General features: G+C 47.4%; 1 protein-coding gene across 10 annotated transcripts; it reads left to right on the top strand.

The window, feature by feature from the left end:
* The first annotated feature begins 8 nt into the window (after positions 1-8).
* Positions 9-27,999, top strand: tle3b (TLE family member 3, transcriptional corepressor b). 10 transcript variants are annotated; one of them, XM_060072173.1, is made up of 22 exons: positions 9-474; positions 928-1,139; positions 1,941-2,041; positions 2,303-2,366; positions 3,544-3,588; positions 9,070-9,132; positions 9,491-9,532; positions 9,622-9,660; positions 15,015-15,218; positions 15,666-15,725; positions 18,583-18,705; positions 19,197-19,247; positions 19,500-19,655; positions 20,597-20,732; positions 20,837-21,012; positions 21,543-21,619; positions 21,889-22,138; positions 23,355-23,602; positions 24,262-24,409; positions 24,772-24,922; positions 26,019-26,095; positions 26,513-27,999. In XM_060072173.1, exons 2-22 carry the CDS (start codon positions 1,116-1,118, stop codon positions 26,618-26,620), a joined length of 2,343 nt encoding a protein of 780 aa, XP_059928156.1. In that variant the 5' UTR covers positions 9-474; positions 928-1,115; the 3' UTR covers positions 26,621-27,999. The 10 variants fall into 10 exon arrangements, with proteins under 10 accessions (XP_059928156.1, XP_059928155.1, XP_059928160.1 ...); XM_060072172.1 differs by having other exon boundaries at positions 15,012-15,218; XM_060072177.1 differs by lacking the exon at positions 9,622-9,660.

Raw genomic sequence — 27,999 nt, 5'->3', positions numbered from 1 at the left:
CCCCTCTCGGCAGCGGAGTCCTCATGTCAGTGCACAGTCTGTGTGTGGTACAGCAAGCGACGGCGAAAACGAATGCAAGCAATTGGCAGATGTCGGAACGACGAAGATATCTCAAATCACCATTCTTTTAGACGATTTTCTTGTTTTGTTTTTTTTCACAAACTGGGCTTCGGGTGTGGTATCATTGGAGACGATACAAGCATTCTTTAAAGTTCTATGCGGTCAACAACTCTTTTCGTTCGAGGGGTTTCCGCCGTCCGATTGGACGGAGAGACATTCTCCACCACCAGGTCGTGCTGCGCCTCGGGATCACCATAGGGTTTCAAAGGACTCGTGAGGGGCAACTCGAATTACATACAAATCCGACTGAGTTTTTACCATATCAGTCACCGTGGAAGGTTATACGCGAAGGATATTGAACATTTTCTGTGGACACATTACTACATGCGAGGAGAGAAATCATTCGACACAAAGGTAAAAAAAAAAAAAAAAAGGAGGCGACGTGAAGAGAGCCGCTAACAAGACGGGTGTTGGTGTGGCTTTATGGCAGCCCACTTTGAAAGTGCAGCTTCTTGTAGGCTATTTATGATCTTCCGGACCTAAAACTACCGTTGCATCTGTTTTCTGGTTGTAAACGACTTCCTATTTGTTAAATGCCTTTTAATTCCACATGTTCGATGGTTCTGTCATTTTTCTAGGATCACGGCTTTTAACTTTGAGTGTAGTGTAGGCCTATATATTGTAATAACACATTTGTTGCGACCGATTCGCAGTACAACAAATGAATAGCCTACACAATAAGGACAGCCGAATCGGCTCGATTATAGTTGACAAAACAAACGATGTCGGCGCTCATTTAACGTGGCGATCGTAAGGTGGATTCTGATTTAAATTGTAAGTTATGTTATATTCTCTGTGTCGATACAGTAACACATAGGCAATCGAAGACCCGGGGACATCCAGTCATTGGGGTCGACGAGTACCCCTGGCAACCGAGGACGGTGCTTTGTCCGCCGCCATCCTGCGTGTGAAGGGAGGGGTGGCGGTGATTACCGCACGTTCAGCGGTACAGCGGGAGAGAAAAAAACCCTGTTTACTCGTGAGGAGGATTCGACATGTATCCACAAGGCCGGCATCCGGTAAGTAGCGCTCTTTGTCACCATTTGTCAATTGTGTGCGCCGCGCGCACCGCCTTCAAAGTGTAGCCTAATTAGCTTGTCATAGCAAGCTCGTGAGCTGCACCTTACTATTTATGGTTAGAACGTCGAGTTGACACACACACGCACGCACGCACGCGCGCACACACACACACACACACACACACACACACACACACACACACACACACACACACACACACACACACACACACACACACACACACACACACACACACACACACACACACACACACACCTGTGTTTATGTGTGTGTCAAATAACTATCAGCATGTTTCCAACAATCGCCCTGCGTAATTTAATCTCCAAGTTGATTTATTGTTGGTTAGATGTGCAGACGTTGTTCCCCCGCAAAATCCACTAAAATCCACAATACAAATTAAAATATCTTCTCCTGCCGCCTCCCACCCCACCACCACCACCACTACCCCTACCCCTTGACAGTGTGCTTTGAAGAGCGTTCAATGACCCGCCTCTGTCATCGCACACGCTGTTGAGTGATAGTAGTTCTTCCCACCATTATAAAAGCAACCGCCAGGCAGGGCTCTTGGGAACACTTGGACAGCTAACAGTGCACACAGACAAACCACCATTCAGCCGGAGGGGGAAAAACAGGTTACGCGCTAAAGGGAAGATGAGACCATAAAACAACGCTGAGTCGTTGGTCTCTGGCGAATGGACAAAAATGTGTTTGTGGTTTGGTAGAGCAAAAAGGGTGTGGCCGGGTCATTTACAGCAGTTGTATGATTTATGCGTTTGCAGGCACCTCACCAGCCAGGTCAGCCTGGATTTAAGTTTACAGTGGCAGAGTCCTGTGACAGAATTAAAGACGAATTCCAGTTTCTGCAAGCCCAGTACCACAGGTAATGAAGAGATTTCTTTACTTTCTACAAACAATAGAAGGCATTAACTTTTACTAATTTGTGCCTTTTTGGAGCAGGTGTGTAGCGTACACTGGTATTACCTGTAGAGCCTATCTGTGCTATATATGTGCTTTATCTCTCTTATCTACACAAAGATATATAAATTACATATTACATAGATATAAACTATAATATTCTTACAACCCCACAAATATTCACCAATGTTAATACTTTCCAATCCTTTTTTATTCCCTCTCTCAGCCTCAAAGTGGAGTACGATAAGCTGGCAAATGAGAAGACAGAAATGCAGCGCCACTATGTCATGGTAAGGAAAACGGAAAACATGGCTGTCCCGAATGTTTTTAGCATTAGCATAAAGTGAACAGGTAGCGGTGTGCCTGCATGCTAGCATTTTTGTTGAAACATACAGACATTATGATCCAATAGAAGGGCATGGATGTGTTTCTGTCTGCTGTGAGCTATAGCGGACGGACGGACGGACGGACAGGGGGGAATCCAGCTGGGGTTTAAACGTCCGATCAGTGTGGGATGTGAACAGCCACTGGCCTCCACCAGCCTTTTGTTCTGGAGTCCTCTTTATGACCCCCCATTCCCACACCCACCCTTTCCTCCCCCACGGGGATAATGATCGGTGTGCTGGATGTGTACAATAATCAGAACGTTTTATTGGAGGTTTTTTTGTATGGTTTATAACTCTTCCAAGGTGAATCATGGGGTTCCCCCAACCCTCCATATGCAGCCTTAGCTTTAAGCTTTAAGCTTTTGTCACATATTTTGGATACCTATTTTCAGTCAAGTCATGCTTCTCTGGACTGTAGTTTTCCCGTGACGGTGGGTTTCTACTGTGGGACATGTTCATGGCTGTTATGGGTCAAATTAAACCCACGGAAGTGTCTTGAGTTTGGGTCAAAGTGCTCTGTGTGTCAACTGCAGCAAAATAGAAGTGGTGCTTACCATTTCACCGCAACATTGATCCCATTCAAAGGTTCACAGTAGTACAGAAAATACCAGTCGACAAACACTCGGAAAAAGTAAATGCCATATCTTGCAAATTATGCAACTAAGGGCAAATGTGTGTGCTTATCTTGTTTGTACTCGCAACGATTGACTTTAACCAAATGCTGCTGTACGTTTGTTAAATATTATTGCACTTCGAGGAACCAGGGTTAGGGGGTGAGAAACCATTTTAAAAATGAAAGGTGTGCAAAGTCTGTAAGATATACTCGCAGGCCTTCCTTGATTCTGGTTGTCTGACCATTGGATTCACAGGCTAATGATCCATTTACATTTTAATACACCCAAAGGCATCAGAATACATGTTAGAGAACATTAAATAAGGACAATTGCTACATGTACAATGGTCATGTGTCTTTGATTTTATGCTGTTCTTTGGTAGTGAACCAGTATTAGGTACATGGATTCTGTTTTTCCCTTCCATTCAAGTAACACTTGAATAACACTCTTCCGTTTTTGTTTCTTAGTACTACGAGATGTCCTATGGGCTCAACATTGAGATGCACAAACAGGTATGTAACTCATTGTCAGAAAGTGTGTGTGTGTGTGTGAACCGTGATGAGCTCTGTTGGCTGGCTTGTTAGCTAGCTTGTTTTGGGTTCTTCATGGGTACGTGCACACTCCGAAAGCAAACAAGACAAAGGAGCGCCGTCTGTCTGATGGGCTTTACCTCCACGAGATTAAAGGCAAAGGTTTGGCAGACAAGGAAAGGGGAAGGAAGGAGGATTTCATTCTTCCATGGTGTGTTTATGGATTCTCCTCCTGCATATATGGACGCCGGCAATGACTGTGCGCCTGTGCACGTTAGCACCGGGTCGTGCACAATGGGGCACCCCGCCTGGTGCCAGTGAGGCTAAAGGCTCATTAGTTCAGCTGCCGCCCAGGAATGAACATCCCTCCAGAACACACCGGCGGGTCTCGTCCATGTAGCTCAGTGGAAACCACTTCCATGCAAATCCACCGTAAGGCCTATACCACTACTACATAGGCAAGTGTTTTTGAAGCGGTGAACTGGTCCAATGTAGCGTGTGCCTCACTTTGGGCAGAAGGACTCGCCCCAGTGCTGCAGGCAGACTAACTGTCTTGGGCCTGTCATTTAGCCTTATCATCCTCTCTCTCGCTCTCTCGCTCTCTCTCGCTCTCTCTCTCTCGCCCCCACCGTTGCCCTTTAAACACTCCCCCCCCCCCCCCCAACGGTATCTATCCATATATTTCTTCCTTGCTCCCCAACCCCCTTGATGGATCACCTCGGATGATGGCCCAGGTTTCATTAGCTGGGTTGTATGATGTATGAAAATGTATTTCGGGGAGGTGGGGGTCTCTTCATCACACAGATTTAGAAGGTTAATGGCGTCGTGGGGTAGATGACCTAGTTAGACAGCCGTGTGTGTGTGTGGGGGGGGGGGGGGGGGATGCGGCACACACACACACGGCCGCACCCTCACAGGTGCGCTCCTGTAGATGTATATGCATATGGCACCTATGTAAAGGAGCCCTCCATTTGTGTATTAGGGAGGCCTGTTGCCTACTGGCCTTCCCTCCCCCGTTCAGGAGCGCGTTGTCACTAGTCATCAACAGCGAGGTTGGGGTTGTGTCGGGGGGAGGTGCCGCAGGGTAAACAGGTTAATCGACTGGTCCTCCCCCGTGCTCCAGCATGCACATATCCCCCCCGCCCCCGTCTATCAATAAAAAGGCCGCGGCTTTGACGGAGACGGCCGTGAATTATGCATGATCTCCCCCACCCCCCACTCCTTCATCCCCGGTGAACGAGTGTTTGTGATGACATCAGCGCGAGGTAAACCGACAGCCCTCGGCTGTGCCCCTTATTGGATGTGGGGGGGGGGGGGGGGGGGCAGGGCAGGTGTGTGTGTGTGTGTGTGTGTGTAGAAAGATAGGGGCGGTAGCAGGGGGGCTGGATTATTGGATGCAGGCATATTACTTCCCTTGTGTTGAAGATTTATTGTGTAGTGAAGGGAGGGGGGGGGAGGGGGAGGCAGTGTTTTTGTCGTCGTCCTCTAGAGAACGCTACGAAGCTGGCGGGAGAGAGGAAGAGGGTGAGCACCACACCCACGTTTATGCATACACGTTGAAATATACGTTGAAACTCAACATATTTGGTACGTTAGCACCGTAAAACAAATGTGTGTGTGTGTGTGTATGTGTATGTATATATATATAAATATATAAATATATATATATATATGTATATATAAACACGTGCACGCGGGTAGTAATTGGAAGCCAGAGCGGGCTTACCCTCCGTGATGAGGGAGGACTAGCAAGCAGTACTGTGGCTCTGTAGGGCTGCTTGGGGGGTGATTTGTTTTGACAGCTTCTCTTACGATGGTGCAGAGTGCAGGGCGGAGGTAATCGCCCTCTTTGCTGTCAATAAGTGATTTTAATTAGCGCAGCTCATTAGGCTGCCTCTACAGTGTGCCCCGCTGACTGTGTGTGTGTGTGTGTGTGTGTCTCATTTATCCCTGCTGTAATGTGAAGAAACCATTCAAGTATACTAACTGGATGTATTATTTTCCCCTTCTTGGCAAATGCAGTAAAACAAAAAACATATAGCTAGAAAATCCTTCATAGTAAGATTGAAATTTGGCTTCGTGCTGTGCTGTAGAATATTTTCGAGTATTCCATCCAGCTCTTACTTCGGTCACTGACTGAAATATGTCTCTTTTATTGTATTTTTTTACAACCACATAAATGTCTCCTAATTAAAAACAATGGAGCACTTGTGGAGAACGAGGAGTGGTAGTAGGCGATGAGGGCCACAAAGTGGTTCTTTAAGAGAAAGCGATGCTGCGCTCTGTTTGGCTGGTAGGGAGAGAGTGCGAGTGGGGTTGTAGGAGAGGGCAAGAGAGCGGGTGAGCAAGAGGAAAAGCGTTTGCAAATGAATAATGTATACCGAATTCTTGGAATTATTTGCAGGGGTGATGATGTCCGACTTGGCTGTGACTCAAAGCAAACTAGAGGACACGCGCATTCTATCAGGGGCACTGGGGAGGCTAATGGAGGCAAAGGCGGCCATTATTATCATTGGTCGACTCCACGAGCAGAGTCCGGTGAATGTGTTTATTCAGCCTACCAGTGTTATTTTTTGGTGTGTATTGTTGTGGTGTAGTGAAATGCAAGCAAAAGCTTTTTCTTTCGCAGCCACATGTCTTTGTAGTACGTCAGCTAATTGTTGACGACGCCAGACAAAATCAGTTGTTGAACCTCTGCTTGGGGCACACATCGGCAGGAAAGAGGCTGGGGTTTTTTTGCGACCGTGTATGGATCGCACGGGCCACGTGTGGTTATCCAGAGTAAACGTTGCGCTAGCCTAGTAGTGCCTCAGCAGCCTAAACTTGGAGGCTTGTTCATTCCCCAGCCGCTGCTTCCATCGTACACCCATCCGAGCTCTCGGCGTAGTACGTCATCTTAACGCTGGGAGAGGAGGCTCCACGTTGACGGAGTCAAACAGTCAAATGGTGCTTTGGTGCCCACCATTGAAGACGGAATGAGGGAGAGAAATGAGAGGAAGAGGGAGGCCCTCTCCATGCACTAGCACTCCCAGACCACCCCTGAGTACCTGTAATGTGGAGCCTCGGGGAAAAGCCTCTGCCGGCTCAAGGGCTTGTTTTTCAGTGGCTTTAACTGACGTCTAACTCTTATTTCCAGCTTCTGTCTCTGTGGAATCTAAATGCACTCTGGGGAAAATTGGTGCCTCAAAGGACAAATTTAAGTCATTCAAGATTGTGTGCTGTCATTGGATGTCGTGTATTGATAAAAAAAAATGCCCCACCCTCTAAAATAGTTGTCACATTGTATTTTGTGTCTAAAGCCTTTGTGTAGCATAGTCAAGCATTTTGCAAAGAAATGTCTGCACATGGAAGAAACAAATGGCTTTATTTATTTATTTTGTATTCCGATAAACGTATACCTATTATCCTTTCCTTTTAACACATGGAAACACAAAAATAAACGTAACAGATCCAATAGAGAAAGGGGGCATGTGCTTTTCAAATGGTTCGATTTGAGTCGCCCAAATGGATGATTTTTCACTGAACGCTTGACCTTTTAAGGTTACCAGTGGTATGCTGTTGCAATGATGGCTGTGTCCCATGAGTCTAGCGCTCCTGTTCTTTTCTACCATCTCCGCCCCTCCCTCTAAAGCTCTCCTTCTCTCTCCCCCACCCTCCTCCAATCTCCCCCAGTTATCCCTCATTAATTTCCCGTGCCGATCAGATTGACGGGGCCGAAAATTCAATTTAATGACCTGCCTCTGTGCGTCTAATATGATTTTACAGGCTGTTCTGGTCAGGGGCCCCAGTCCAATTTACATAACGATCAGCCGCAGCAGATAGCGTTGCCCCGGCAACAGAAGATGGAGAGGAATTTTGAGGAAGGATGAGGAAAGATGGGGGGGGGGAGGGGCTGTAGAGGAGATTAGGACAATGTGTTGTACAGGAGGGGGTTGGAGCAGGGGGCTTAAGGTCAGACAGGGGGAGGGTTGTGAGATAATTCATGACAGCCCCCAACCCCCCCCAGACCTAAAATGAATGACACTACAGTTGTGACAGAAGCCAATAGCACCTCCCCATTCCCCCCCCACCTCCCTCTCTTCTCTCCACTGCGCTCCATTTGAGGGCTCTTTATGGTTCCACATTGACGCAACGCAAGGGGGTTACGGACTTGTTACGTCCTTGCGGACCCTCCTTTGGACACGGCCAGGGCCTGACGTGCACCTCCCAAAAATGTTAACCTTTTGTCGCGGCGACTCAGCCGCAAAGGCTGTGACTGGTCCGCTAACTATATCATTTCCGGCAATCTACTTTGTACGTAAAGAATCATTGGCAAAACATTTAACTTTTGCCTTCATAGCCGTAACCTTCTTTTTGTTTTTACTCTCCAGTAATCCGTCATCATAGACTTCGAAATAATGACGATCAACTAGCAGCCTATCTTGTTTCTGTTGCACATTGTTTGAGTCGTATTCAGCTTCCAGTTGTTCTCTCTTTACCACGGACATGCAGAGTGACACGTAAACCCGACACAAAACCAAAAAGCTGCATGACTACGTCGAAGCGACTGCGTGGTCTTTGCGTTGCATGAACGTGGAACCATAATCAACCCTTTACTTTCACAGTCAAACAAAAGGTTAGGGGAGCAAAGGACCGGAATTCAGTGGTGCTAATATACGCACACACACACATACACACACAACTGCTGGACCTTCGCCCCCATAATCCCTTCAAATCAATTAGTTCACCTTTCCCGCTTCGGTCAAACCACATTACTCTGCTTTCAAATCAGAGCAGTTTTTTTTTTAATACATCCCTATTTCTCTTCTCTCCACCTCTCCAGTTTCATTCATCTCCCCCTTTGTCCTGTTCTATGCGTTTGTGCTTCTCCCCCCCACTCCCTCATCTCCTCTCGGTGGAAACCGGAGCTTTCTTAAAAAGGGCAAATGGATATGGCGTGTCGGGTCCATTGGACATTTGGATGCTGCGCATCTATTTTTCCATCCCGTGCTCCGTAAAGTGCTCCTCGTTCACTCGGGTACCCGGGTATCCTCTTACACTCCAGACTCTCTTTCTATCCCGGCTTGTTCTCGGCAAGCCAGCAAGAGCCCTGATGGATAAGGCCGGCGAGTTAGCTTGTCTGGCCCCAGACCCCAGCTCCCTCCACGGGCAGTAATTGTGAAGTATGGCCCTGATTAGCCTCTCTCCAGCCAGATGGCATTAGCATATTTGAGCCTCCTAATGAAATAAGGCCCCATCTACCAGAGGGCAGGACAGAGGAAGGACCAAATGCGATCAGGGACGGCTCGCATTTAGTTAACAATTACGGGGAGCAGATGGACTTTTAGACGGAGACATTTTTTTTATTTCTGTTTGAAGTGTTTTGAGTATTTGTATGCTTCTGAGAAATATATCTATGGAAGTCACTTTTGTTGTGGGAGTACCTATAGTCGCTGATGATGTATTCTCTCTCTTCTCTTACAGACTGAGATTGCCAAGCGTCTCAATGCAATCCTGGCTCAGATTATGCCTTTCTTGTCACAAGAGGTAAGCATGCCAAGAGAAATCTATTTTTATTTATTTTATTTGTAAAAGAAAGCACATGTGTTTATGTAATGGACATTTAGACAGTTCTGTGGAACATGAAAATGACCAATGGGCGTCCATATAGTCACTGCCAATCGAGCATTGTACTTATTAGCTACAGATTGTGTCAGACAGTGTTGCAATTATTATAACTGTAGTACAATGTAGCAGTTAGCTGACTTTGTCCTTTTACTACTGATGTTATGTGGGTATTGTGTCAGGGGAAGCTAATCTTTTTTTTTATCAGTTTTTTACTCAGGGGGTAACATAATGTAATGTTTTAATATGTGTGTATGTGTCTGTATGTGTGTTTGGGCAGCACCAGCAGCAGGTGGCCCAGGCTGTAGAACGAGCTAAACAGGTGACTATGACCGAGCTGAATGCCATCATCGGGGTACGTGGACTTCCCAATCTGCCCCTAACCGTGTGTATACTCTTTTTTTTCTTCAGTTCACCTCGGATTCAGGGGGGCAAATCTGCACACAAACAGTGAGTGGTAGCTCTTAGTCAGTGGAGACTTTTTTTTCAGACGGCATTAGGGCATTTGCGATAAGCTAGCGATTAGCAGTCAGATTGTACGGTGGGAAGGGCATCACATTTGAAATTTGTTGGGAGTTCACATAGCCAACAATTTAGATCTTCTCCGTTTTCAATGTACTTACGGCAGCATAATCACCCACTATAGTCGTGCAGATTGGCCCCCGTTTCTGTTGGTTTATAAAGTTTTGAATGAATGTTTGCATTGTTTGTGAAATGGTGATGATAATCATAGTAACAAAAGGATGAAACATAATAATGGGTGAAGTGTGGCGAATTAAGTGGCATCTGGCAAGACACACTTGGCAGAAATGAATTATAAAGGCCATAAGTGTTTATAGTTTGTATAGTATCCCATGGGAATAAGAATGGCTGTTTTCTCATTACCTTAGAATGAGTACTTTCTATCTACATAGGGAGTAGGTAATCTGCCAGGCCCTGCCATGTTTCCATAGTAGCCCTGAATGGACCAACGGCTCTGGAGACAACTCGTTTTTGATAGAAACAAGTTTCAATTAAATGATCTAGTACAGGTGTTGTAAAGAGAATAGTAAGGGGGTGATATATTCAGTTGGTTGTCTTCTGCAGCCTCACCGCTGGATGCCACTAAATTCTACGCTTTGCACCTTTAACAGGCATGAACATTGAGTGCTCAATAATTGAATAAAAGGCTTGGAATGGGTAGATAAGAAAATATATATATATTAAGATCACACTACACAATTTTTTTTTATAAAGGTTTCATCACATCTCATGCAGTAGTGACAGTGTGATTTTTGGCAGGTCAGGCAGGCTCACCGCTTATGATTAAGCATTTGTCAGGCCATGATCAGATCAGTGTTTGTCTCCGATTTCAGACTTTGCCTGGACTGCTTTAATTGGATAAGAGGTTGCAGCCAGCAGACTTGCCCCTACCTCTGACCCAATAGCATTAGGGAATCCAAGTGGCTAAGATACCAGATAGTATCATGGCTGGAACAGGGATTTGCGTGGTACGCACTCGGGTTGAGCATGAGTCCTAAGACTCCAGGGCTGGATGTTTCCTCAGTTGTTGCATGAGCTAAGTTAGTATAGACGATGCCCCGTTTTTTATAAATATAAGAATGCAAAGGTAAAAATTAGGTCAGATACTGCTGACTCAATATCACAGGTCTAGCCCTGAATCCGACCATGTGGTTGACCCTACCCATCCACCTCTAGGCTGTCAACAGGATAGCCAGTGATTGGTTTCCCCCCACCACCCAATCTCTCTCTCTCTCTCTCTGAGATCGACACCATCTGTTCTCGTTTAGAAGCTGAAAGGGGCCTGCTGGTTTCCAATACCCAGATGGAGGTCTTGGGCCTTTTGATTGGCCCTCTCGGTCATAGTGGTGAGCCAGCGGCTAGGCGCTAGTAGTAGAGGTCCCGTCTAATCTGAGGCAGATATCGAGATTCAATTAACGGGAAATGAGCCAGGAGCTCCAGCCCCCCTTACACCCTCACCCAACCCCTGTTTCCAAGATAATTACTTCTGGTGTTTTCAAATGACTGTCTCAGCGCTGGCTGCTTCCTGTCCCCATGCTCCATTAAGACAGGCACGCAGACACCCGCTCCACCTTCTTGCCAGAAACACACACACACTTTATAAAAATGTGTGTGTGAGAACACATGCAAGGAAAGAAATGGTTTAATTAGTTGGAAGACATGGCAGGTGATCAATCTTGTGTGTGTGTGTGTGTGTGTGTGGGGGTGTGTGTGTCCGTGTGCGCCAGCCAGCCTGCTACAGTAGTCCTCATAAGTGCGGTGTAATTCCCTGCTGGATGGCTGCCAGGAGGGGCCCCCAGGTGCTATGTGTCACGGTGTTATGTGAGGGAATGCAGGACCTTTCACCCTGTCCCACACCACAGTAAAGGTGACTGTTGGCCAATAAACAATACATTGCTTTAGCGCTTCCGGCCGCTACCCGCAGATGCCTGCCCCCTCAAAGCACACAGAGACCATTATGTGTGGCCTTTCATTGAACAGGGAATTAAAAAACATGTCGACCTCTAAAACACAAGCGTATTTTTGGTAATTTGTTCATGTAGAGGAATGGTAATTGTTGTGGCAAAACGGAGGCTGTAATTTGATTGCATGTTTTGACGTGTCAACAGCATTGCACATTTTTTATCAACTATCAAAAAACAGTGAAAATAAGTATGTGTACTTGGTACCCTCAGGTGCATTGGAACTTAATCTAAGAGTTTGCTTTAGGGCATATTTCAGATCATTCCTCATTTGTTAGAAACACCGTAGCCACCCGGTCAGCTATTGAGTGAGTGAAATGCTCTGCCAGAATATATTTTCTGGTTGATTGCGCCTCCCTCTGTTTAAGACTGTTAAGAGTTTGAACTGCTCCTAGGTCATTTCTGGCCAATCATGGTATTATTTCTATCCTGATTTGGCCTGTCTTTCTTATCACTTGGAGAAACGTAGTGAGGGAGCGAGCAGAATCGGAGGGTGTGTTTAGTTTTGGGTGTTTTTATTTGTAATGTCTTTCTCTCTTCTGTTCTATTCTGCATCCCTCAAATCATACCTACAGCAGCTTTAAGACTGGATTGTTGTTTGATAATGGTGAGAAAGCCAGTAACTGTCGGCATTTAATCTTATCTATCAACTACAACAGTCCTTGGGTCTATTTCTTATCTGCCGGAGACAGAACGTCAACCTTTACAATACCCACTTATCGTTGTTTTTTTTCCTTGCTTGACCTCGCACTTTGTTTGCAAGGAGCCAAGTCTTTTTGGTTTGCATACATTGCTCTTCAAACGTGATCACGTGTGAGCCACACCTGACTAAACATTAGTCAATGAGGTTTAGTCATAAGTACAGGTCACTATTTCAGACTACAAGGTGCTTTTGCCTCTCCCTCACGTAAATGGGGAACACAGTTCCCGTTGCGTTGACATAGTGCTGTGTCAGCTGCAGCTTGTTGGGCATATAACTTGAAAGGGCATTTCTGACAAGCTTCACCTGCTACCACTGTTTTTAACCATGGTTTGAACAGTATCAGAATAAGCTACCGCCGTAGTTCGTTGCTTATTCACCTAGCCTTAATTGTAAATGTGTATAAAACAAAGAGTGGTGGACAAAGAGTGAAGGAATGAATTTGGCTCTAACTGTGTGCATGCTATTTGGAAAGGGGGAGGACAAACGTTCATTTTTCATCCTTTGCTTTTGTTGAATTCCTCCAGCCTTTAGGCATTTTTCTGTGACTTCATGGACGGTACAGTGAAGAGAGACTAAAAGTGGGTTGAAGAAGAGGGGGAAAGACTTGCGCCATTGGACCGCTGGTGGGCATCGAACCTTCCTCATGGCGGACCACTACGTGGTTAGCGAGCTAGTGTGTTGAGCATCAAGCCGCATTGTTCTTAGTTAACTATTGTGAAACCGTTAACTTAATAATAGTGGCACTATCTGCTTAAGCAAGAGGGCCGTAGAACAATAAACCGATGCTACGACTACATAAATGTTTGATGGGTAAGAGATTAGATTATAAAATGACCTCCATAAAAGAGCCAAACATGGCACTGACAAGAGAATCGTAAATCACAGTCAACAGGAATGGTTTTTCGGGGCAGCCTTTCAGAGATAAAGGCTGTTATGTTTCCCTAGCCTGACCTCCCATGGCAGGTCGTTGGGGAAAGGGAAACTGGCAATGGTTTCCAGACTTGTTAGCTCCGCTGTCAGCCCGTCTGGGTTTAGCGCTCATTCTGCCCGGTTCTGCAGGGAGTCTGCTTCACCTGGTTACCTTTTTAATTGCATGTTTCCCGTGGAAGTTGTGTAAGCCCAGACGGCATTTTGCACTTAATGAAAAAAGAAACGGAGAAAAAAAAACAGAAGTGTGAGACGAAGCCAGGCTCCTTAACCGTGAACACTGAAATGGAAGCAATTTATTTTCCTCTTCTTTTTTTTTTCATCGCTTTCAACGCCGCCGTACTTTCCCTTTTTTTTTTTCTCTCTTTTTTTCTCTTCTCTCGCTCTATTCAGCAATGGTCTGCTAATGAGGCTTCTTGATGATCATCCCCGCATGCTTTTCTCATTAGGCACACTCAACGGGGATGTCACTGCTTCAATCCCTCGCTCTCTTTCATTCCCTTGTTATTTTCTGATTCTTAACCTCCCTCCCCCACTATCTCACTCATTTTATTTTTTTCTCCTCCCCTCGCTCCTCGTTCTCATTTTTTATCGCTTTCATCACAACAAGGCCTAGGCACGGCGCACCGGTTCAATATCGATTTGGCAATGCTGCAGCTACGTGGCTTATCCGTTTTACCGCTGTGGGTCTAGCACAACATAATGAGCCTTTTGAATAATGGCTTTGTTTTTAGTTTTTTATTCTGCTTGGGGACAAAGCTTAATCCCCCATAAAGACTTTAGATATACACCGGTCTCCTTGGTTTCCTTCATGTTCCCCAAATATGGCTGTTGGGCTTGTTGATAAGCTAAAAAATCTTCTAGCTAGCTAGGATTGTTTTTCTCCCAGTATTGTCTCTGCCTTTGTTGCCTCTCAGAGGCAGTTGATGGATGGGCTAAGTGTTATTTAACCTGGTTTTAAAGTACTCTCTTCCCTGTCGGTTGAGTGGATGTTTTAACTCCTGTCCATCTTTGCACTCCTTTGTCTCCACTCCCACAGACGATAAGGTGCGTGTGTGCGTGTGCGCGCGCGCGTGTGTGTGTGTGTGTGTGTGCGCGTGTGTGTGCGTGTTCTCCGGTGTCTGCTTAACATCATACAACGGGAGGGTTGGCTGAGCTCTCCTAGTTCACCAGGGGAATTGTACTTGAGAGATATTGAGGTTTTAAGATGGTGTAGGGCAGAAACCAGAGTAGTTTGGCTGCAGGAACTACCAAACGTGAACCTAGAGCACCAACCCAAAGCCTTTTTGTTTTAGATTTTTCTTTAACGCCTAATAACGTGACATGCATAGGGGAACGCCTTGACGGGTATCCCATTGGTACCAGAAATTTGACTGGAAATGTCATTGTTCGACGCCTGGCGCATAGAATTATCATGCCCTGTTGCTGGTTATTGATAGATGTATCGATTTTCTTGGGTTTCTTCATGGAAAGGAAAGTGTGTTGAAAGAGAGAGGGAATGAAATGAACCCAGGTTAGCCCCCTTCCAGGTTCAGCACAAGGTGGAGGGTCTTGAGCAGCCAAGCTGCGCCATGTCCCAAACAGAACAACGAACATGCATCACGTCAGTCATGGACTCTCTTCCCAGCCCGACCCACTTGTCCTGTCTTCTGTTCCCCCCCCCCCCCCTCCCCCCTCCTCTACTACAGCAGCAGCAGCTCCAGGCCCAGCACCTCTCTCACGCTGCCCACGGGCCTCCCATCCAGTTGCCCCCCCACCCGTCAGGCCTCCAGCCCCCAGGCCTGCCCCCTGTGACCGGAGCGGGCTCCGGCCTGCTGGCCCTGGGGGCCCTGGGCAGCCAGGCCCATCTGCCCGTCAAGGATGAGAAGAACCACCACGACCTGGAGCACAGAGGTGAGGAGAAGCACCGCCGGCCGCACGGAAACGCCGCGTCGTCCGCGGGAACACTCCCAGGGCTGGGGACACATTGCGTATGCACGAGGGTCAGATTCCAAACTAGAAACGCACACGGTGGGAGTGCACTCCTTCTGGGCTGACTGACATTTGTTTTTATTACATTTATTTTTCTGTGGGTGTGGAGATATTTGAGTGGAGTGGGAGGCTGCGGCGATGCATGGCGGTGGAGATGGGCTGTGTTGGTAGAGTGGGAGGTTGTCACGCTGCATTTCGGTGTTCGAGAACAAGACTACAGCGATTATCGTCCAGGCGCTTAACCGCCTGGACGATATCCAGGCGGCGTGCCTCGCCTGTGGTTGTGGACGGCTGTACTTTTGTAGATTCCTACTGTAGCCCACTGTTAATCCTTCCATACTAACTCGTGTTTTAATTTTTTCCCTCTTGGTCCGTCATCCTTTCACTCTCCACTGGCCATTCCCCTGGTGAAAGAGCGCGAGTCAAGTACGGTACGTTCCCTGTCCTTTTAAGTTCCTTCCATGTCTATTTTTTTTGTTTTACATGTCCTTACTAAGTCCCCTTTGTTCCTCGTGCTGAGCTCCTTTTGGCATGCGAGTACCACATGTTAACCCCTTCTCCCTGTGCAAAAGCCCAACGGTGCGGGGCGTAGCTCTGCTAAGCTCACCAAAATCAAATAACAAAATGATTCAACTGCGGCCAGTTCTAAAGGCACTATCGGATCCATCTGGAAAATGAGTCCCATCACTGGCGGCGGATTAGCGCCCCGACGGCGTCTTTAATTTCAGCACAATTAAAAGGGACTTTGCATGTCCTCGTCCGCCCCCCCATGGATTTACTGTATTCTGTGTCGGGGTCCACCATCCGGCTTTCTCTTCTCCTTGGCTTGTTTATTGATCGTACCATTCATTCACGGCTCTACTTTCCCTCCCCCCCCTTCTTCTGTTGGACTATATCGGCCTCCTTTATTTGTCTTTATTTATCTCACTGCTGTAGCTTTGTGTCTCTCTCTCTCTCTCTCTCTCTCGCTCTGCTCTGCTCTGCTCTGCTCTGCTCTGCTCTGCTCTGCATCTGAAGTCTTTGTTTATTAGATGGCCAGAGTCTCTCCTTCACTCAGCGCTCACCGATTGAGTTGCTACCGAGTGTCCAGCCTGAACGGGCCCACCCATGTCTTTAACAGGAAACAGTAACCGTCTACCTCCTCCAACTCACTGCTGATTAGAAACGTCACGCGCATACAGACGCACACTTTCGACACAGACACACTGACGCACAAGTTCTCTTTGGGTCGTGGGATAGCGATCGTCAGGGTTAATGTGCTCCAAGAGTCACCCGTCACAGGCGGGTGGCGTCCGTCTACAGGGACAACCTTCCGTCCTCGGGTTACGCGCTCGGTTGCTGGAACTTCACTTGTATCGCCGCAGTAGATTCTTTAGTCGATGGAGCGATTCTTTTTTTGTTTATACAATTGGGACAAGGATTGAATGGTGGTAATTGGCGGGGTTGGTGTTGAGGGGTTTTGTGTGCGTGTGTGTTTGTGTGTCAGATTATTTGTGTGACGTCCAAGAGGAGGGCCCCACAGCGGTCTCGCGGCAACGTGCCACCGAACACTGATCAGCTCTGTCTCTCTCTCTGTCTCTGTCTCATCTTATCCGCATTCTGATGTCCCCCCCCCCCCCTCTCTGCTCACGCTGGTGAAGGCTGGGATTTGTCAGGCTGTTGAACAGTATTGGCATGGCACATTAAATAAAACTGCACTGGCTTCAAGGCTCTCTTTCACTCTCGCTTTCTCTCACACACGCACGCGCGCGCGCTCACCGGTGCACCTGCGCTCATGTACACACAAAGGCACATAGACACTCGTGTGGGCGCGCAAACCCTCCGCCTGTCTGGCTGGTTGGCAGATCCAACGCATCAGTGGCCAGACTATAAAAAAAGACGGGAAGAAAAGCCTTCTCTGCAGTTTCTGAGCGTGTGCCAGCCGGGCCGGCCATGCCCACTAGCAGGGAGCTAACTCAACCTGGCTTCCAAGTCCATTCTCTGTTTTTGGCCTGGTTTTTGGCTTCGGTTTATTTCTCTCTTTTTCTCTCTTTGTCACTCTCTTGGCCCTTTTCTGAGGCACCGTTTTGTCCGCTCTCTTTGTTGCCATTCACATGCCACTCTTGATCAAGTTCCCCGGGTTGGCGGATGAGAGGCGGCTGTGCCCCCGTCTCTCCTTCTCCCTCTTCCTTCACTTCCTTCCTCGCATTTCACAAGGACTCTCACTCACGCAGTTCATCGCTTGCTTTTCACTCACGACTATGTCCTTTTGAAGCCACTCACACACAGGTTCCTGTTCTTTGACTCACACACACGCACACGCACACATACAATGGCTCCTCTTATCCATGCTGTTTTGGTTGGCGTTTGCCTGTTGCCCGAGTTGCTCTTTTTTATTTGGATTAGCTGTGTGTCATCAGGTATGCGTGTCATATTCACACAACTTGGTTCCAGTTTAAAAGCCATGCTTCACATAGCTTTGAGCAACATAGCCTGCTTTTTTTTTATCATATATTTTCCCCTTGTAAACACCCGTGTGTTTGTGTGTGTTTGCTCAATGTCTTATTTTGTCTCATCACATTGGCTGTGTTTTTACACCGTGCACCAGCAACAAGCACACATGTTAGCTCAGCTGAACTCCGTCCCCCTCCCCTCCCCTCCCCTCCCCTATCACCATGCCTCAGTGGCTTAGCTGTTGGCTGGTTGGAGCCTTCCCACAATCCTCCACTTCCCCTCTCAGACAGCATTAGGTTGCTTGCTCCATGGTCGCTATTGTGCAGTCTGGAGCCACAAGTGAAATCCACAGCCAGTTCTTTTCATTCAGTGGTGGTCTCTCCCAGGTCTACTAGCACTCCCGGGTTGATTGGTGATCACATGTAAAGCATATCAATATAAAGGATCCGAACCAAATGCAAACCAGTTTGCTTAGCGCTCTCTCTCTCTCTCTCTCTCTCGCTCTCGCTCTCGCTCTCGCTCTCTCGTGTTTGTTTTTGTCAAAGCAGCAATGCAGAATCTTTATCTATACTATATCTATTAAATGCATTTAAATTTATTGACGAGGAAAATCATGTGGGGTTTAGGCCCATGACCCTACAATCATCATAAACTCACTAATTCTGAGCTAGCTGAGTTTATTAGCTGGCTTTGAGATGTATACTAATATAAAGATTTTCTTAAAGATATATTGTAGGTGGGCAGTGGATACACGGATGTGGTTATATTACGTCATTAGATCCTCTTGGCGGTTGGTTTAAAATAAAGCAGATGGACTGTGGCTAACGTGATGCTTGTTGTTGTGTTGCCGGGCAGAATAACTCGGTGTCGCCGTCGGACAGCCTGCGCGCGGCCAGTGAGAAGCACCGCGGCTCCTCGGACTACGGCTTGGACAACAAGAAACGAAAGGTGGACGACAAGGACAGCATGAGTCGATACGTGAGTGCTCCCGCCATTTTCTCTCTCTCAGCAGCCGTGGAATTCGAAACAACACTACCTGTCAGACTATGTTGCATTTTTAGCACTTAAAGAAATTATAGTATTATTGAGGTGTGTGTTTGGACACAATAGGGCTAGGGTTATTTTTTGTCAATTGATCAAACTATTATTTTCTTTCGATTTAATCATTTAGTCCACAAGTTACCAGAGTTCAAAGTATTTTTTCCTCTTGCAATGATCTATGAACCAAATATTTGAATTGCAACATTAAGCAGCAAATATTTGTTATTTGTACTTGAATGATTAAGCGAATATCAAAATTGGAATAGATTCGATTTCCGTTGTTCCACTTATCGAATCACTGACTAATCATTGTTGCCCTATCATGAGCGTCATACTTTGTTATACTTGGATCGAGTTGATCGTTGGCCACTGCAGATATAGGTTTCTGTATGTAAGGAGAGCTGAGTGTGCTATATCCTCCCCTACAGGACAGTGATGGAGAGAAGAGCGATGATTTGGTGGTGGATGTGTCCAATGAGGTGAGGATCCGGTAAACCACACACAGCTGATGCACCTAACTTACGCCTAATGTGTAGAATTGGTTGTTCCACAACTAATTAGTTGTTCCTGAAAGTCTTCCTGTGTCTGTTTGTATTATTTGCCCACGTGGCTCCCAGTTGTTTGACTCCCAAATAGGCCTTTGGCTTTCCTCTGGTCTGTTGGCTCAGAGTCCTTGTGTTTGTATCTCTTGTTATTTCACTCTGTGTCCCACGCTCTCTCTCCATCTCTAGGACCCGGCCACGCCCAGGGCTAGCCCCGCCCACTCGCCGCCAGAGAACGGTCTGGACAAATCGCGGGTGCTGAAGAAGGACGGCGGGCCCAACAGCCCCGCCTCGGTGACGTCGTCGGGGAGCACGCCCTCCTCCAAAGCCAAGGACCACGCCCACGTGAGTCTGCCGATGAGGTGGCCGTAGACGAGGAAGAGGAGTGGGCTCAGATGGGGTAGATGGGGGCGGGAGAGTAAAGCAGCTTTGGTCAAGTGCCCAAGTGGACGGCACAGGCTTACACCGCAGGGCGGGCAGAGGGCGGAGTATCATCGGGCTGGGGGATTGATCCCTGATGACCCCTGATCTCCTTTAATAGCTTAGCCAATAAATGGCAATTTCTACCTAGGGTCCTCCCCTCCCCCAAGCAATAAGTAGCCCCCGAGGCGCAGCGGCACCGGAGCAGTCGACTCTGGTCCGTCTTCCGTAATCCCCTCCATCTTTTTTTATCCTTTAATCTATCGCTCCACTCCGTCTCAGAGACACACTACACAGCTGTACGGGGCCGGTGGTCCACGGTGCTCTGTGGGATGTAATGACCAGGTAGCCTGACACCAGCTCTCTGAGCTGCGCAATGGCCGCCTCCGCCTCCCCTGCAACGCTGTAGCTCTCATTCCCTGTGGCTCAATTAGGGCCGTTCACCCGAGGAAGTTCCCGTTTTCTCCCGGGATCGGCAAAGACAAATTAAGAGGAGGTGTTCAGCTTGTTTCCAGACTGAATGCTAAGCAAAGGGTTCAACTATGTGCCGGTATGACCCCGATCCATATGCACACGTACCAGCCCATGCAAACGCACGCACGCCCGCACGCACGCACGCGCGTGCAGACACGGCCTGTAATAAAGTGTCAGTGCAGGATTGGATTAAGCAGTGCCTTTGGCTCGGCTCCCCTCAGGATTTCCTTTATCCACCGGGGGCCACTCTCCACTCTCCGCGGGGGATTGTTTTCCCGCCCTCCTGGGCAAAGGGTTTTTCAGGACACGGTTGTGTTGTCGATCCTTCGGGGTTAAAATGAGACAATACCAAAAGATTGCTCGAGCTAAAGGAGAATCTCCTCTCCCCCTAGAACGACAAGTCGTCCACGCCGGGGCTGAAGTCCAACACCCCGACACCCAGGAACGAGGCCCCCACACCCGGCACCAGCTCAACACCCGGACTACGGCCCCTCGCCATGGGCAAGCCCCCGGGCATGGACGCCATCGGTACACTTGACACACGCACGCCATACACACGCCCTGATAGACACGACGCCTCAATGGATTAATATCTGATGCCTGTCGTGCCTTCGTGATTCCCGCCTCCTCAGCCGCTCCTGCGCTGCGCACGCCGCTGTCCATCGCCGGCTCCTACGGCACGCCCTTCGCAATGATGGGCCACCACGAGATGAACGGCGCCCTGACTAACCCCGGGGTGTACGCCGGCCTTCACATCTCGCCGCAGATGAGCGCTGCCGCGGCGGCCGCCTATGGCCGCTCGCCGATGGTCAGTTGTGAATTGTCTTGATGGCGTCTCATCGGTTTCCCTTTACGAGTGGGGAGTAAAGTGGCTGGTAGCTTGACTGTCATAGTCCTCTTTGAAACGAGACAATTGTATAACACGGCCAAAATCTGCTTCTCGTCGTTGTTGGACATTTTGTAAGCCATGCCAAGCGCAAATAGTTGAACATACGTTTAACTATTAAGCACGGTAAAAAAAAAAATGCAGAAAAACCGGAGGCATCATTCAATAAGTGCTAGGCACAGGTGCGGGGTACCACAAAAAAAACAATGGTGACGTGGGTGTTTTGTTTGATCAACCCCTAAAGCAAAAATGTGATTAGCATTGTAATCTAGGCCTTTGAAGAAAAATGTACCTTCATATGTAAGCAACAGAGCTTCCCTGGGGCACAGCCTGCTGCAGAACTAGACCAGCCATGTCTGCACATTTCACTGTTAGCTTAGCGGCATTTTAGCATTGCAGGCTAATGGCTTGTTTGCTAAAGTTGGGCTCCTCTCCCCCTGCTGCATGCATAGGCTGGATTTGATCCCCATTCTCACATGAGGGCCCCAGGCATCCCCGCCAGCCTCACCTCCATCTCTGGGGGTAAACCGTAAGTACCTGCCATCTTGTTCTCATGTTTCCGCAAACAGACGCGTTTTCACAGTTTGGTGTTCAGCATTAAACTTTGGAATGCGAATGGTGAGGGAAAAGTGGCTCTTTTACAAAGTGTGTGGTTATGGAGAAAAAAACAAACTGAAAACCAAGCGGCTGTTGGAAGGCCCTTTTAATAAATGAAAAAAGCGAATGTATGTGATGTTTCGAGCCGTCGGCTGTACATCGCATTGACCCCTTGACCCCTTGACCCTCCCCCTGGGCCAGGGCTTATTCTTTTCACGTGAGCGCGGACGGCCAGATGCAGCCGGTGCCCTTCCCTCCGGACGCGCTGATTGGTCCCGGCATCCCGCGGCACGCGCGGCAGATCAATACGCTGAGCCACGGTGAGGTGGTGTGCGCCGTCACCATCAGTAACCCCACCCGCCACGTCTACACCGGCGGCAAGGGCTGCGTGAAGATCTGGGACATCAGCCAGCCGGGCAGCAAGAGCCCCGTCTCCCAGCTCGACTGCCTGGTGAGCACCGTCTATTTATATACATTTTGTTTGGGGCATTACCCTCATTTCCGATTTGAGAATTTAGTTTCACTGTCAAGTGTATGTTTAGCATATTTAATACTATTTATACCAAAGTATCTTATATAATAACATGAATAAATTGAATCAGTGAGTCGGTTGATGTATTTCATCCACACTTGCTTTCCTCGACTTTAATTGAGATTGGAATTATATCCTATATAATGCAAGAAAAATGCTCGCGTGGGAAAAAAGAAATGTAATGTTCTGATCGGCCGACCCCGTCCAACATTACGCCATTACCCGTTCCGTTACGTTGTCACGACTACCCCACTCCTGGCTGCTCGGTTTGATGCCTCCACTCTGCCTCCACCCGCACGGCCCATTTAAAGTGAGGTCAGCATCTGATGGGTTCTTATGGAGCCACCAGGGTGCCGTTTTAATTCACCCAGGAACCTCTGCTTCTCTGATCTCTCGCTCTCACTCTATCTCGCTCGCTCGTCAGCGTCCTGACGGGCTCTCTCTTTCTCTCGTTAAAGCTGACAACTGCAACTTTACTTTTTTTTTTTTTTTTTACCCTTTGCAGAAAGAGCTGCATTTAAAGAAAGGCAAAATTCACTCGTCAGCAAAAAGCTGCTCTTGTGTATTAAGTAGGGATGGGACTTATCTTCGCTGAAGGAGTTAGTAAAGTTCACTCAACATGCACTAAAGTATGCGCGCACACACGCTGCCGTACCCCTGCGGCACTGTAATTCACTCGAAGTTTATAGGATCTCTGAGGTGTGCGCTTTCATCTATTCCACCTTGCATCGGTGTAAGGTGCTAATGGGGAGCCTGATCTTCAGTTTTATCTTAGTTTATTGGGATTCCCTACCCTCTGTGATTTCCTCATAATGTATAGTAATTGCATAGTCAAGCTCATCATTTAACCTTTGCTGGAAGTGCAGGAGTTTCCTAGAAATATATTAAACAAAATGAGTAGCAGCACTTTATACTTTAACATCTACTTAAAGGGAAGTAGCTGAAGTTATCACACAAAAATGAGTGGGTTGAAAGACAAAATTAGTCGGATATGCCTTAATAACGTCCTGCCAGGAAATTGAGGATAGCTGAAACGAGGTGCCCATTAAGGTGCTCACGGTTTGTCTTCTCATCTCACGTCCTCTGCCCCTTTCATGATGAGCTCTTCCCCCCCATCGGTCCGTGTCTCCACCAGAACAGAGATAACTACATCCGCTCCTGCAAGCTGCTGCCCGACGGCCGCACCCTGATCGTGGGCGGCGAGGCCAGCACGCTGACCATCTGGGACCTGGCGTCCCCGACGCCGCGCATCAAGGCGGAGCTGACGTCGTCGGCCCCGGCCTGCTACGCCCTGGCCATCAGCCCCGACGCCAAGGTCTGCTTCTCCTGCTGCTCCGACGGGAACATCGCTGTGTGGGACCTCCACAACCAGACGCTCGTCAGGTCAGAACACGCGCACACGCCTTTTGCCCCGCCTTCTGTTATGGTCGCCCCCCAGACACGCCTCGTGGTCTGAAAGAAAGCAAAGTGTGTGTGTGTGTGTGTGTGTGTTCGCCATCAGGATGGATATTTCCAGCCGTGTGAAGGGAGTTCTTTCGGTTCTTTGTTTAGCAATAGTGAACTGAAAACATAATGAGTGTCCAGAAAAGCCTTGGAATTATACTATGTTGGGCATTCAGTATACAGCCAATGCTTTTTACTCATAAATCATGGTTTAAGGTTTAGAAATGAATAAAGCCGTTCAGTGAACCTTCAATGGGTCTCTTTCTCTCTCGAATTGGGTTGGAAAATAGCAAAAAATAGCTGTAATCTGATTGGATGCGCTTTGAGGGCTCCACGTCAACTGGTGGCAAGGTTTAAATTGTTTGAACTTTGAGAACAGCATCAGGTTGAAGAATTCGAGAGGTCCGCTACGCCAAGGGTAGGGACGATGCTAAGTTTGGCCTCGGCTCTCAAGTCCAAAGGAATTCAGGGTTAGCAACGCTGGCAACGCTGAACGCACATCATGCGTTTACCTATTCCTAAAAAAATAAAAGAATCCTGAAGAGATTTTAGAAGTGGTTGTGTGTTACTGACGTGCGTGTGTATCCCTGTAACCCCAGGCAGTTCCAGGGGCACACGGACGGGGCCAGCTGTATCGACATCTCCCACGACGGGACCAAGCTGTGGACGGGGGGCCTGGACAACACGGTCCGGTCCTGGGACCTGAGGGAGGGCCGGCAGCTCCAGCAGCATGACTTCACCTCCCAGGTACACACACACACACACACACACACACACACACACACACACACACACACACACACACACACACACACACACACACACACACACACACACACACACACACACACACACACACACAGTCCTCCTTGTTCTTAAGAGAAGAGTAGTAATTTATGAGGGTGAGGGTTTCAAAGTGCTACCACTGTATTCCAATCTTTTTCCAATGTCTGAGTCCAAAACTTAACGAAGGATCATTTGGCTAGGCCTTTATGATGCAATCAGGTCTTCCTTACAAAAGAGCACAGTAATATTGGCAGTCAGGGCCCTCATCGTAAGCAGCGACGTACCTGATGCAACCCCTTGACCCACTTTTGTCTGTGCTACAGATCTTCTCGCTGGGCTACTGCCCGACCGGGGAGTGGCTGGCCGTGGGCATGGAGAGTAGCAACGTGGAGGTGCTTCACCACACCAAGCCCGACAAATACCAGCTGCACCTGCACGAGAGCTGTGTTCTGTCCCTCAAGTTCGCCTACTGCGGTAAGTTAATGCGCAAAGAGAGACACGCGCACACACACGCACACAAACACGCGCACACTCCGCACACACACAAACAAACACACTCTGTGCTGAAGATTGTTTGTTGAATGCGTTGTGACACACTGATGATTATCATTCCTTGTAGGACACTTCTTGACGGCAAAATATCTGATTTAATGGAGCATGTTCATTGTAAGACACACTGGGAGTGTTAACCAAGCATTTTCGATGAGACAACGAATCCTCATCACTTTTATAGACACATTGTAGGCAAGAACATCAGAGGTCTAAACTTTAAAGGTGTGATGTAAGGAAGCAAAAGCGTGAACATCCCGCACTCCGTGCTCACTCCGATCGTGAGCACCAAAAGGGGTGCTCACGAGCTAGACTGGAAGCCTGTGTCGACAATAGATATCTTTGCTACAGTGGTGGTATAAATGCAAACTAACCTCCATTCAAGGATAATTTAGGCAGTTTGTTTATGAACTAATATTAAAGTAAAGAAGGTTGCATCATTTGTAGTCTCGCAAAGCCAGACCAAACTACAGCAAGTAGAATGGTCTGGAGCCACGCTACCTCGAGCCGTCTATCCGTGGGGAAACTGGGCGGGCCTGTTTTTATTTCTTTAAACCAATCACAATCGTCTAGGGCGGGGCTAAGCCCGGGAAGCAGCAGCGGTGTCCATGCAAAATAGAACATCTTTCTTCCTCAGCAAATGCTGTAAGCAAATCTTTTGCAGTTCTTTGCAATTTTCGACGGAAAGAGCCAAACATGCCAACTTTACAGCGCCGTCAAAGTCCTCTTCAAAACTCGCCATACTGCCTAGTTTCCGAGTTTGAGGGGGAGCACAATACGGGAACGCCAGCAACCGGAAGGGGAGGAGTCGCGGCCAAATCCGACGCTAGGCAATAGACGCTGTCCACTTCCGTTCAGCCAGACTACATCATTTGTGACCAAAATGTTAGGATTAATCTTTCCATAACTTAGAATTTGGGCCCAGAGGCTAACATTTGGTTTTGAAGCTTTAGTTAGTGGTCTCAGTTTGTGTGCTTCATGCGTCCACTTGGCTGTTTCAACTCTCCCGTTGTGTTACCAGGGAAGTGGTTTGTCAGCACGGGGAAGGACAACCTGCTCAATGCCTGGAGGACTCCGTATGGGGCGAGCATATTCCAGGTAAATCATAATGAAAAATACTGTACTTTCTGCATGTGCTCATGTGAATTACAAAAATACAAAGATTGTATTAAATGTTTGTTTTAGGTGACATGGTTTAATATAGATTCCTTTATTTTAGCGGTGTTAAAACATCTAGATCTGAAATTAACAATTCTATCTGAAGAGAGTTTATTAGTGTATTGAAATGGGATTGCGCACATCACAGTAGTTGGGCCAGCGTTGGCTAGACAGCTAATGGCGTGGTCCCTTGGCAGGAAAACTATTTTATTCATTATTTCTTTCAATACCTGCAATGACCAAAAAGGTCAGTTGCAGAAACCATTTCTGTGCATGTTACTCGAGCTAGTCCTAGAAGTAAAATATTATGTACCAATACCGACTTCTAATATTGGTTCTTTTCACGTTGTTGCACAGTCCAAGGAGTCTTCGTCCGTCCTGAGCTGTGACATCTCGGCGGATGATAAATACATCGTGACGGGTTCTGGAGACAAGAAGGCCACTGTCTACGAGGTTATCTACTAGGGCTTCAGCACTGCTCCCGTGTGGGCTGGCCTGTCGCCCTTCTCCCCTCCGACAGACACGCCCACCCCACCCACCTTCTGCTTCATCCATCAACAGTTCGTCGTACGCTTCGGACGATGGCCCGGATCGAAGATTTGGACATAGGATTGGGCAGTCTCATACGGGAAATGGTTGAAAATATTGCTTGAGTACCCCTGGATTATTTTTTTCTGATATTTGACACTTTGGATTCTGAGGAATTTGGAGGTGGGGGGGGGAGTAGTTATTGAATGAAGCCGTGCTTCATCTCTGAGAACCTTTCCTGGACTGCTTGTGAAAATTGTACATAATGGAGTAAATAAGACGTTTTCTATACATATATACATATATATATATATATATAATTATATATATATATATATGTATATATCTCATGAATATATATGTATGTATATTTTCATGTCCTGGGTGTACTTGTGGTGGTTTTTTGTTCGTGCAAAATATGAGCAAGAGAGCAGAAATTCTGCAGTTTCCCTATTTTTCTTTTTTCCCCTGCGTGATGACTTTCTGGAACACGTGTAAGTGGTTCTCTGACCGCCAGTAATCAAGTGTGTCTTTCACAATGAGAAATAGAGCACAGAACTTGATTTGGAATGCAAATGGGAATACCTAAAAAAAAATCCCCTTTTGGAACAATGTCCTGAAACTACTATGAAACTACTTAATTCTCAAAACGCAGAGACCAATGGAGGAGGGATCTACAGCAGCCCTGTATGACCTTCCCAGGAGACCAGGGTTCCGGCCTGGGAGAGAGGATGTACATTTTAATTAATATTAAATCTTTTCTAAGTGTTCTACTTTGTCAGTGCTAGCCTCTTGTCTCGAGTCCTTTTTTTTTTTTACATCAAATGTTGGATTGAGGGAATCTGTGGGGGGGGGGGGGGGGGGGGGGGGGGGGGGGAAGCAGGTTAATGTTTCTGATCCAGACAGAGCGTATCAAGGGGTTTTGGCTGGCAACGTTGTCCTGCCATGTGGATGTGAAGAGGATGTGCTGTTGATTCTTGACCAGGTGTTGAATGTAGGCTTCTAGGTCTCTTGGAAAAGCCCTACTGTTGGTTTTCCACAATCAATGTTGACGAAAGGAAGTTGTACAGTGGTTTTGGTACATGTCGGATTTAAAAAGTAAGACGCCAATACTCAACCAATTGGCGGAGAATTTTTTTTCCCTGTATCAATATTGAGTACAAAGGGCCGAGTAAACTCTGATTTTTCACTTGGTTCCTTGTTGAAACGAGGGGAGGAACTCTCCGATTTACACCAAAGTATGTAGCAAATACTGTCGGCACTGAATAGAAATTGTACATTTGTTAATAAATTAATAAACTTTTTTTTTTAGAAGA

The sequence above is a fragment of the Gadus macrocephalus genome, chromosome 14 (genome assembly GCF_031168955.1).
Source record: "Gadus macrocephalus chromosome 14, ASM3116895v1".
In the NCBI taxonomy this organism is placed as follows: Eukaryota; Metazoa; Chordata; class Actinopteri; order Gadiformes; family Gadidae; genus Gadus; species Gadus macrocephalus.
The sequence above is the reverse complement of the archived record's forward strand: the minus strand, read 5'-3'. Positions and strand labels throughout refer to the sequence as shown.

Coding starts and splice junctions, on each gene's coding strand:
- tle3b (XM_060072170.1), top strand. CDS start 1,116: ATGTATCCACAAGGCCGGCATCCG. Junction 2,367..3,543: donor TGCAGCGCCACTATGTCATG/GTAAGGAAAACG, acceptor TTTGTTTCTTAG/TACTACGAGATGTCCTATGG. Junction 9,596..15,011: donor TTCCCAATCTGCCCCTAACC/GTGTGTATACTC, acceptor CCTCTACTACAG/CAGCAGCAGCTCCAGGCCCA.